The 12,394-nt window shown below is 45.2% G+C and overlaps 1 protein-coding gene across 1 annotated transcript in view; it reads right to left on the bottom strand.

The window, feature by feature from the left end:
• The window catches only part of nr5a2 (nuclear receptor subfamily 5, group A, member 2), a 57,165-nt gene that overhangs the window by 18,679 nt on the left and 26,092 nt on the right, over positions 1-12,394 (bottom strand). The window contains exon 5 of the mRNA XM_076151269.1: positions 4,984-5,103. Coding sequence (XP_076007384.1) covers positions 4,984-5,103 — 120 coding nt within the window. The remainder of the gene's footprint in view (positions 1-4,983; positions 5,104-12,394) is intronic.

Raw genomic sequence — 12,394 nt, 5'->3', positions numbered from 1 at the left:
AACTATTCATAGTAACATTGAATATCTTTGGTGTTTAACTCTCAGAGCTTTTGCTAAGCTATTATGCTAATTGTCAAAAAAGTGACATTGTTTTGAAAATCTTAGAGCTCCTATCAAGCTGCTGAAAGCGGCTCATCCCCAGCGCTGGTTAATAGATTGATCAGCTCTTCACCTCCTTCCTCTCTGACCTTTTAGACTTTTTCACTTGGTTCTGTCTACAACTTTGTGTTTGCCTCTTTTCTGTGTTTTGTTTCTCCGCCTGCTCGAGCTCTACTTCAGCTCAGTGACTGGACAGCTTGTTGTTTCCTGTTGTTCCGTCAATCACTTTTTGACAGAACAACACGAAAACAAATGATTACACCTTCAACATATCAGCAATCTGAACTTCATATAATGATTTTTCTTCACTGTGGCCCCAACATGGACTCACGTGCTTCGCTCCGTCTGTCAAAGTGAAACTTGGCTGACACGTATACGGTTGCATGTTTCTGGGGTTTAACCGTGTTTCATGACAGCAGGATCTGATTTCTCTGTTGATGTAAAGAAAACTGCAAACTCTACCCTTTCCCTTCCCCTCCCCCAGAAAGATAGATAGATAGATAGATAGGTCATCCTCAACCCTGTCTTTGGGAGCCACCCTCCCTCCCTCTGCATGCACACGTACACTCACACACACTCACACACCTCCTGTTTGCAGGTGAGTCTCATATCTGCAGCCGCAGCACATTTGTCTGGGAGGCAAGTCCTTAGCTGCCACTCACAGGACCATATTAAATTTTTATATTTATTGACAATTCATTACCATAATTGACTGCGCTAGCATTTTCCAGGGGAAGGTAGATGTAGGTGTGCACACTTCTGAAAGCTCAGGGAGAAGCAGGGGTCCCTGCGATCTCCTCCATTTGCAATTAAAAACACCCCTGCATTTGGAATTAATTCATCGTGGAAAAAGTCTGACTGAAGACGGCTTTTTAATCCGTCTTGAAAAGGAATAAGGGTCAAAGCCGGGACGATTTAAGCTATACATCATGTTTTTCCTTTTCCCTTCTGTCCCCTAATTCTCTTTATTCCATACCCTCAATTTATCAATAACTCGATCCTTTGTCTCTCTCTCTCTTTTCTTCTTCTCACCTTCGAGACTGTTGAGTTATGACTGAGTGAACAGCAGACCCCCCCCCCCCTTCCCCTTCTAAGGTGTCAATCAATTTACATAAAATCAACTGTGCATGAAATAACTTCATTGAAGGATTGGACTGTTGATGGTGATGCCTTTGGGTTATTGCCTCCTAGTAAAAACAGAGGGGGGGAGGTAAAAACGCTATAATGTCACTATAGCAGACTTAGCACTAACCCTGGTGACCTGAGTTTCAATCAATCAATCAATACTCCTTTATTAACCATCCTGGAGAGACATAGAGAGCAAATATATGAATAAATCCCCAAATCAACCAATCATGAGCGCGATGAACGATCCTAGCTGATCATTAAATATGAATATGGAAGGTAGGATTGGTTTGATGCATGGGGGGCTTTGATCTGTGTGAAAGCTGCAGAAGGTGCCGCCTCGTCTGAGAGCGCAGGAACGCGGGACTGGCTGAGGAAGAGGCTTGTTTTTGCCTTCCTGCCAAATTTGAATTTCATGTACACCAGAAGCAACTTGGCTATCAAAATATCAGACTTCTCATTCCAAAACAAAGCTCTGTGCCGAGCTGCGAGGCCTTGCTTAATCATTCAGACATTCGGTCCAATCGTTGTCATTTTCACGTTTGCATGCATTTTAATGAGTTGCATGTTGTGTTTGATCTTACAACATCAGGGTAAAGAACAAGCCCTCGACCCACAATACTCATGGCTATCTGTCTTCCCTGCTGGTGACATAAAGACACGCAGTAGCATAGAGGAATAAAAGAAATAGATAGGAATTATGCAAAAACAGGAATCGCAAGATAGGAAGATGAGGAGGGGGAAAAATGAGATGAAACAGGCTGACAGGCGTGAAGCTCTGCGTTTCACTCTCTCGTGACAGGACGTCTTCTGCTAACATGGATCTCTTTGAAAGGTCAGTGTGAGAGACACGAGCAGAGACGGAAGCCCAAGAGGAGGGAGACGAAACTCACCATCCAAACAAACCTGTCCTCACTCCAAAACTCACAAAAAATAATTGCAAATTAGTCTTGATTTGACTTCCCGGGCGTAGTTTAATGTATCAGCGATCAATGATCCAAACGTGGGAGAGAGGCAGTTGAAATACTCTGACCCGATTCAGAGTGTGTCATTTGTTTTGCGAGCTCAATGAGAGATTAAATTACTTATGGAGCATTTGATGGGCTAAAGAAGGAGCGGAGAGCTGGTGAAGCATGTCTGACTAAAGCCTGCCGCTGCGTATCGAGTATCCACGCATTACTCCGCTAATCCCCCCCACAGTGCTCGCGGGTCGGTTTCTTCATGTGAAACAATGCTGCGGTGTGGCTACTGACAACATACCTGATGTCATATTTACTTACTTAATTACATTTTCCCCTTTAAAAGGACACGTCCGCCCCAAAACAGTTGGCGAGGCAACCTTTCATTCCCTCACGCGTTTGCTTCTCGTGTTTTATTCTCGCTGTGTGTGAGCGTCGGGGTTTTAGTGTCGGTTCCCCTCAATCAAAGAGAAGAAGTTTGTTTCCAGAGGTGTCATTTTGCACCGACATGTAGGTGGAAATCCGTTAGATAAAAACAGAATGTTACTGTCAAAATAGCACAGCAACATTCCTTTGGGGGGGGGGGGATTTGACAGCTAAAAAGTGAAAGATAAGATAAGAAACGGACCAGAATGCAATGCAAGATGTGGTCACGTCACTTTTTCAGCAACTCTGCTACAGCACAAGTTGAATGAAACACAAGTTCAAGTCCGCCTGGCCTCAGAGGTTATCCAGAAGTCATCCTGGGACATGTAGGAAACCACAAAACTTAAGTATAACCAGATAAGTGGACAAGGCAGGAAGGAAACGGGATAGTGGGTCAGTGAACGAAAAAGGAAACGACAACTCCTCACCCCTCGAAATAACTCCTGCACTCAACTCTGGGGTGTGAATCGTTTGAGGATCCCAGGGTGGATTTGATCATTTCACTTGGACTGTAGTGGAATCCATGATGAGTGAGCGGGATGAATGCCTTGCTCAATGGCACGTCAGTTAGGACACATAACTACTGATGGATCTGCTGAGCTCTGAGAGACTTCAGCTGTGTGTCGAGTTCATATGTGATGAACATGTTGGTACTGTTGAGATATTAGCACATTGCAGGCCCGTATGGCTTGCATGTGTGTGTGTGTGTGTGTGTGTGTGTGTGTGTGTGTGTGTGTGTGTGTGTGAGAGTGAGAGAGTGTGAGTTTCATTTGCTCTGGGTGATGTTGCTCTATCCCTGGTGTTATTGGAGTGCTGTCACCCCTGGCCAGGCAGAGAATAATAGGAGATAATGAACTGTTTCAGAGCTACACACACACACACACACACGCACACACACTCACACACACAGCGCCCTCCAACACCAGCTGTTCATTAACCAATATATGCAAACGAGGCCGCTGTCCTGCACCTCCCTTGACTATCAACGCCCACTCCTCCTCCTCGCCACTCTCATCTCTTCAAACTGCCTCCTCATCTCCTCTCCACCTCGTCTTCTACTCCATTCCTCCTTATCTCTTACCTTCTGTCCTCCGTCTCCTCTTCCCTCGTCCCACAATTCCTTCTCCCCCCTAACTTCTCCAGTTCTGCTAGTTTTCTCAGTTATTCCCTCCTTCCTTTACAACACTCCTCTCCCATCGCCCCTCTTCTCTTCCTCCAATCTTTTACTACAAGCTCTAACTCTTGACCTTCTGTCCCCCCTCTCTGTCTCCCCTCTCCAGTCATCCACCTCCTATTCACTCTTATTCCCCGTCTCCACAAATATTTCTACATCTCTCAACTTCGTAAATGTGCCATAATCCCCACAGACAGTTTCATACAATAACTTTTATGATATAATCAATCAATCAATCAATCTTGGCAATGCAAATATTAAACTTGTATTGTTTCACCCATTCCGAAATCCACCACAACTGTCTCCATTCACTCACACACACTTGCACGCACACACACACAAACACACACATGTAACCTTGCTTCAATATTTATGCCAGCATCTATTGTTGTAAAACATTATTTTGAAGAGCAATGTTTTGGAGAGCCAGCCAATCAATAATTTATCACAGCTCACCTCACTGACAGCCGTGGTTCAGATGCATTTTCATGATAAGCAGTATTGTGTATGTGTGTGTGTGTTAGTACACTTGCAAAAGTGTTACATATTTGTCTGGCTGTGTACTCTCGCACCATGAGTGAGTGAGTGTGTGTGTACGTCTTCTCTGAAAACTCCCTCAGAAGTGTCTGTGAATGTGTCTGTCGATGAGATCACTGCTCGTCGTGAGTGTTTGCTGCTCGCTGTGTGTATGTGTATACATGTGTGTGTGTGTGTGTGTGTGTGTGTGTGTGTGTGTTCGCACTTTGATTCTGTTGTCTCTTTTTTGCCTGATGCTCACAAAACACACTGCCAAAGCATCCTGATGCGTTGTGGATCTCAGTTAGGGCCTCAGGCATCAGCGCCCACCAACTTCCTTAAGGGCCCCAACAAAACAAAAGAACACACTGACAAACACTTTTTGAATCCACCCACCATGACTGCAGCGTGTGTTACCGTGCTTTAGTCACTGCAGGGGTCCTCACACACCATGACAACAAAAAAAAAACTGCATTGATTATTCTATTGACTTTAGTTGATATCTATAAGCATAATCTATATTTAATGGGGCTGTGCTGGCGAGTGATCAATAACACTCTCAGAGGTGATGAGGAGCTGTTTGGTCCCCTGAGGAGACGCTGATTGTGTCCATTTGGTTTTGGACAAAGGGGGACAAGTCAGGTAGATGGAGACACTTAGAGGAAGAGAATGTCGGCGTCTCACCTGCTGCCCGGTGACCAATAGGATGGAGCCTTCTTTCGCGTGCACCACCTGACGGAAGATGTGGTCGAGGATGAGGAGTTCACTCCAGCAGTTCTGCAGCAGCTTCATCTGGTCGTCCACCTGGTTAGAAAGACACGGAGAGAATGCAGTTTAATTGTTATAGCTCAGAAACCATCACACGTGTGGTCGCCTCTGTGAGATGTCTTGTTGTCTTCTCCCAGTAGGAGAGACAGGAGGGACAGGAGAGACAATACATCAGTCAATAAGCTATGACAGTGTAAATGCTGTGCTGTGTCTCTACATAAAAAGGCTCAGTTTTGTTGTAGAGGCACTTGTGCACTTTGTTGAAATGAATTTTCCAAATACGAATGCAGAATTCACAAAAAAGGTCCTTGAGAATCACAAGGAGACCCGGGAACACAGATGTGCAAACTTTTGAAATTTTTATATCCACGCATATAAAAAATCTCTCATTGTGAGTCCATGGTTGAAAAACATCAACCAGTATTCCCCCCCCCCCCCCCCCCCCCCCCACACACACACACACACACACAGACACAGGTGGCTTGTAAATGCGAGATAAGCTCGATCACTATTGATTAATTGCACACCGCAAAGCTCCGAAGTCCCCTGCCTGTACACACTCAGGCTTTCTCGTGTGAACCTCTCCACACTGTGTCAAACACTTTGCTACGTGCCTAATTCGACAATGTAACAGGGTTTATCTGTTTGCCGTTTGGGTGATTCCACAGGCGATAAGGTGGAAGTAGCCCTTCTTCCCTGCTGAATGCCGGCCGTTGGCTCCCAGGCACTGGCCAGGTGAGCTGACGCAAGTGGAGCGGCGTTCCTCCGCACCAAAACAACCCCCTTCATTGTAAGCAGCCGTCTCTTCCCATGGCTGACTGTGTTAATCATTACTCCACACACACACACACAATCAGACAGAGACAAAAAAGGCCACATTGAGAAGGAAGGAATGAGGAAAATGTATGAGAGGTTCTTTCTTCTCCTCCTTTCCCTCCTTTTTCTATCAGCTCTTTGTGGTGTCGTTGTGAATAATGTGTCTTTCTCTGCACATTGTGCCTTTTTGCGGTGGTGTGAATTACTTTGTTGCTCTTAGTCGGTGAGAACCGTCTGACGTGCGGCACCAATGTCAACGACAGCTCACAGGGCGGAAGAATGTGGATCGATGTTGTAACTTTGCGGTGCTGGCAGGTGCAGCATCAATATCTTTCAGGAGGAATGTCTTTTATTTGTGTGCTGTCTGCACATTTGTTGAAATCTGCAAAGACGTCAGGCAGGTACAAACTTCATGTCAACAACAGTATCTGTGCCAACAAAGAGCGAGCACTTTATTACCTTGAATGACGAGCTGTGGCCAAGTCTGAAGTCTATCGCTTGTTGATTGGGATTGTTATGACTAGTGTTGTGCCTGTTTACTTTTCGAACAGACTTAACAATCACTGGGTCATAACTCTGAGGTGGCAAAGCCAAATCACAAACCCAGGAGCTGCTGGATGCTTTGTTTGACCAGTTTCTTCTAGCAATACCATTTGGCGGTTTTAGTGACCCTGATAGGTAAAAAATAGACAAGTGGCCTTTGGTTCTCCAGCCAGCACCTTCTACTGTACCTGCAGGCCCAGATGTCCCATTATCATGCCTATGTTTGAACAAGTTATTATTTTAAACATTCTTTCTTCTCTCCTACTTCTTCCTCCATCTATTTTTCGTCGTCCTGCACTAGAGGCGTGAAGCACGGGACGAAAGCAAAATTCAAATTCCATCATTAAAACCATCAGAGAGCACAGAAAGCAAGCGAGGCAGGGGGGGGTTCTCTAATACTGTACATCAGCACTCCGTTCCCCTCTCTTCATCTTTCCATCTAAGGACCCTGGAAGTGTGTGTGTGTGTGTGTGTGTGTGTGTATGGATGGGTACACCCCGCTGCATGTCAGCAATGTTGGCAAGTGTCAGGGTCCTCATCAAAGGACTGTCCTCACTCTGCCTGCCTGCAAGCTCTTCTCTGACAAGGGCCTGGCTCATCAAAGAGGGAGGGGGGGGGCAGCGGCTAGGAGGGGGATGATGGCGAGCAGGAGGAAGGGGGGCGGAAGGGGGCGGGGGGCAATGGTGACAGACAGACAGGCGTGGGGGGCGGGCCAGGGTTTGGGGTTCAGTTCACTGACCCTTTAAGTACCAGCGACATGACCCGTTTCCCTGACAAGCTCTTCCTTTGCTCTGTCAAAGAGCAACGTCCATGGCGCCTGATCTCAACAGATCGCCCGCCTGCTCGCTCCGATAGTGCAAACTAACCCGCCACGAAAGGAGACCACCGTGTCACCTCGTGTTCTCGTGCGGACCAGTTCTCTCGTCCTGTCTCTGTGCAGGGCGGCTGTGGTCAGTAAAGCCCTGGCTGATTGCCATTGGCTGATTAGCATCTTTGCCAATTTGATGTTTTCAGAATATGACCCTACAAAGTTCAAATGGGCAGTTTATTGACCTCTGCAGAAGCAATAAAATGGGTGATTTATTTTTAGTTGGTTAATACTTATCACACCGCGTGATCATGGAACATTTTGATAAGACGACCACAGCAAGGTGGTAATTTAAATATAAAAAAAGAAAACAATTCCCAGCAACTCATTAGGAAACACTGTTGTTTTTTTGCCTCGTTTCATTTCTTTGGACTCATAACGACTGAAGCTATAGATTTAAAGCTGAATCAGCAGAATTACTTTCTGCCTAAATGGCATCGAGTAGCTGAAGCTTGTTAGTCCAGTTAGTGGATTGCATTTTTTTCAGTTGACTAGCAGAAAATATGATGAGCCGTTCATAAATGCAGCATTCTTTTCCCCCAAAAAGCTTTGGAAATTATGCTTTAAGACACTTTGATTGAGTAGTTGAACATGACGTTAATTTAGTTGTACAGTGGTAAGCTGAAGCATTGTCTTTAATATGAATGAAGTGGGACCTGCTGTGTATCTTTGGATAGTCTCAGGTCTCTATCTGCCCTTGACATGATGCAGAACTCATTATATGGATTTAGCTTGTAGGGTTCATGTTAATGGAGAAAAGACTCCAGAAATAGCTCCAAACTCGCCCTCCGAATACACATTTAAGTTCTACTTTTCAAGGTGTGATCTATTTAATATTTTAATAACATCACCCATTTTCGTTTTGAAAACAAAACAAAAAAAAATCCAAGCAGTAACTTCTCGCAGCAGCCAGCAATGAAACATACATATCCTCCTAGAAACCAATTTAACACCTTTATGATCGTTCGGGCGAGTGGGATCAATGCCCGGATCAATCGCTTACCCCATAGCTTTTGTTCAAAACCACCGTCTGAGATTAATGGAATTTTCAAGAGAGAGAGAGAGGGAGAGAGAGAGAGAGAGAGAGAGAGAGAGAGAGAGAGAGAGAGAGAGAGAGAGAGAGAGAGAAAGAGAGAGAGAGAGAGAGAATGAAAGTGCCAGACAGGGAATGAAAGAATGAGAAAAGACTTGTGGGAAATTGAGGAATAAACCATAGTGATTAAGTGCAGATATTCTCTCCATTTCTGGGCAAATGTAAATTAATTGGAATCGCAGCATTCAGACGCTTGCTGACAAAAAATAATGTTTATTCATTGCCCCCCGCTAAGATGAGAGCAATTATCTTCATGTGCTTCATATGTTAAGTCAAAACAGGCCCATGTTGTAGAATCCAAGCCCCCCTTAACCCCCCCCTTTTTTTCTCGTGGCTGGTTTGGTCTTGTGCCACGAGCATTGTTAAGCTTCGTACGGAACGCGGCGCTTTAACGAGAGAACACAGCTGGATCTGATTTTAATAAGTAGTTCCATTTTTGATGTGGCCTAATGAACAGATTAATGGAATCTCCTTCTGTGGAGCCTTAATGAATGGAGGGAATCACACTATTTTTTTTTACACAGAAGGGGAAAACACACACACAAACACACACACATACACAGACTATGAGTTTATCTGCCTTCTACACAAACACGACTTCTGTCCGTCTCTGCTGGACGGGAGTCAGCGGCGTGTGGGAGGACGACAGGTAAGGTTTGAAGCCGACATCAATGACGGTGCGCGTGCGGCAGCCTTCCTTTGGTGCCGTCCTGTCTCGGCATCTGTTTGCCTTGTGCCGAACAGCCTCTGTATTCACCTGGGAACAGGCATTAATTCACCTTCCACACTGCCTGTTGTTCTCCCAGCGTTATCAACACTTAATTATGTTGTGCTTGAATGTAGCTCAGTTCCAGTGCGGGTTTCCTTTGCCAGCAGTAGAGATTTTATTCAACTAATTGTTCCACGCTGTGTCTGGAAATCATGGCGGGCTGATATGTTTTCTTGTGCAAGTACCTCCCCGACAATAACTATTAACCTATTCTCTCCCTTTATTACCCGTATCATTGACTTAACAAAGAACGACTCACTAGGTAAGTCAGTGATCCTAACGTCTGAGAAGAAATATAGGTCACAGCGGAGTATTATTATAATACTGTATCTGGTCAGCACCTCTTTTTAGATTGCGTTTAAGAAGTACCAATTGAATACCACCACAAATCATTTTGGCAACCATACTTTCCAATAGCCACAAATAGAGTTGCATCCATCAGTAGAACTGACAGAGCAGAGTGACAAAATCCCCAGGATGTGCCAGCAATGTGAGCTGGCGAGCAGGGGAGCGGGTGTGGTCAGCGCGTCCGTGATCCAAACACTCTGCTGCTCTTCCACACAGGCGACATGGTGCATGAGAAGAAAACCATTACCACCACCACAACTCCGCCCCGCCCTCCCCCCTCCACCATGCAGCAATCCCCAAACCAATGAGCGAGTTTAGGCCTGGATCCTACGACTGGCGTTGAGATAAGAATGCTGGGAAAATAAGCAGGTGGTGCTGCCGGTTGTGGGGACGGAGAGATCACACTGAAGAGAGGAATGATAATACTGCTGATAATATACTCAGAAAAGTACAAATAAAACGACATCGCTGGTCATGCAGAAACGTGATTGTGTCTACATGTTTTGTTTCTCATAAACATTAAAACTTAACAATACGTGAATCCTTATGAGACATAATTCAACAGTCGATACAGCTGTCGCCTTAAAACACAACATGCCGGTCGACCTCATGTTTTTATACAGCAGACGATGACATGCGCCACAAATGCGCACTATGCATTTCTGCGTATGACACAATATGTATACCATTGCGCGCATACTTATGAACATTTCATGTCAGCGGCACCTGTTTGTTGGTTGCGTGTATATGTAATCCAGCGTATCAGGTAGTGCAGAATGCCTGTGTGCTGATCCCCTCACTGAGCATACAGAAACCCTACACTCTTATTATGTCCCTAAACAGCCATCCAGATGCCAGCGGCCACCTGTGAACTCACAAACTAACACTGTTGTCACAAGAAGGCCTCATATATTTGATCAGTATGTATTCAGGCATGTTACTGTGAATCACTCTGGATTAAGATATACACTAACCTGAAGCTAAAGTACAAAGATTTGATGACACAGATGCTTTTATAAAACGAAAAGCAAAGTGTGTTTTAGACTGAAAATTGGGGTTCTGATTCAGCCTGCAGCTTCTACTGGGTTTCACTGGCAAACACGCAAACTTTGCTTTGCGATCAGTACAAACACACACTGAGACGCATACAAGATAACGACGTGCAGTCTCGTCAACACCAGGTTATAAGACTTAAGAAGAAGTGCAGAAAAAGTATCTATTATTTTGAATTAATGTAGCAATCCTATCTGTACGTCCACAAAAGTACAAGTACAAGTTGTTTTGTGTCTCCATAAATGTATCACAATGCACTCCAGCACTTTGTAACAGTGCATGAATGCTGTAGTGTATATATATATACAGAATATGTGTGTGTGTGTGTGTGTGTTTGTGTGTGTAAAGACTGCTGCTGCTTGTCTGGATATGTCCACATGTGCCCACACCTGATCGATCCTGCCGGTGCACTCAGATTGATTGGTTCCCACGGTGACTGCATTAACGGACTCTGGAGGCTGACCTCTGACCCTGGTAGCATACCGCTTTCGATTGGAAATCCCCCCCCCCCTCCCCACACACACACTTCCCATCCTCACATCTTCTATTGAGTCCATACATCCTGACATTCCTCTTTTTGTCCCAGACTTACATTCAGCTGCATCTTTACTTTCATCCCCCTCCCCCCCTCCCTCCCCACGTACTTTTTTCTCCCCTTAGATTCTTCCAGAGGGAATAAGAGAAGAAGTGAGTCTACTATGGTTCATCCAGTTCTCGCCGCAACACACACACACACACACACACACACACACACACACACACACAGATTTAAGGCCACGAGAGGAAATGGAAATCCTGATCCAACATCAGTAACTATGCCAGGGCTTCAATTTGTGGGCTTAATAAATACGGCAGAAACACAAACACTTTCAAACATGCAACGCCAGAAAAAGCTGATGAAAAGGACTTTTTGATATAACGGCTATTATGTGAACACAATATACACACGCAAACACTCCCAGTCAGAACCAGAGAGAAGCTTGGCACCACATTCACCAGAGAGAAAAACAAAGTATCTCTATAGGTGTGTGTGTGTGTGCTGCATGAGGCGGGGGCGTCTGTTTGTCAAGGTCGCTGATGATTGCAACCCCTCCTCCCTTCCCCGCCACCCTCTTTGTCTGATATCAGGGATATGCGGACAAAAACAAATACCAAACCAAACTTTCTTATTCTGTTTTTACCCGATGCATAAGCATATGAAAGACACGGAAATCAATAAAGCAGGAGAACGGGTCAGTGCGAGGTCCAGCAGGAGTCTCTCTGCATGCATGCTATGTTGATCCGTGTCTGCTACAGAGGCTGCGTGGACTGCAAACACATCACGGTGAATAATGTGTGTAATGTTGAGTAACGAAGTGCAACCGGATGAGACAATTAAGAGAGACGGTGTCGGAATGAAATGAGGTTATGAGAAAGAGAAAGGTGTGTTCCTTTGTTGCTTATCTGAAGAAAGTTAAGCCAGCAGAGTGCCTGGCTTAGGATGATTTTATTTTTATCAGCATTATTGTTTTCAGACTACCTCAGAAGACCACCCAGCTGCCCCCCCCCCCCCCCCCCCCCCACACACACACACACACACGTGCACGCAAACACACTCGACGAGAAATCTCAGGGCTTAGAGCTAAGAAGCTATCAACTAATTATCAAAAACACAGAGAGGCCCTAATCAATTATTCACACCAACATTAGACCTCTCGTACGTACGCAGCCAAGGGAACTGCATCTCCCAAAAGTAACACACACACACACACACACACACACACACACACACACACACACACACACACACACAGACACACACACAGACGCACACACATTCTTGCATGCAATCATGTCC

Source organism: Genypterus blacodes, unplaced genomic scaffold (genome assembly GCF_046128005.1).
Source record: "Genypterus blacodes isolate CSIRO-AG114 ecotype Tasmania unplaced genomic scaffold, CSIRO-AGI_Gbla_v1 ptg000054l_1, whole genome shotgun sequence".
NCBI classification, from domain to species: domain Eukaryota; kingdom Metazoa; phylum Chordata; class Actinopteri; order Ophidiiformes; family Ophidiidae; genus Genypterus; species Genypterus blacodes.
Note: the sequence above shows the minus strand (reverse complement) of the source record. Positions and strands in the feature narration are given on the sequence as shown.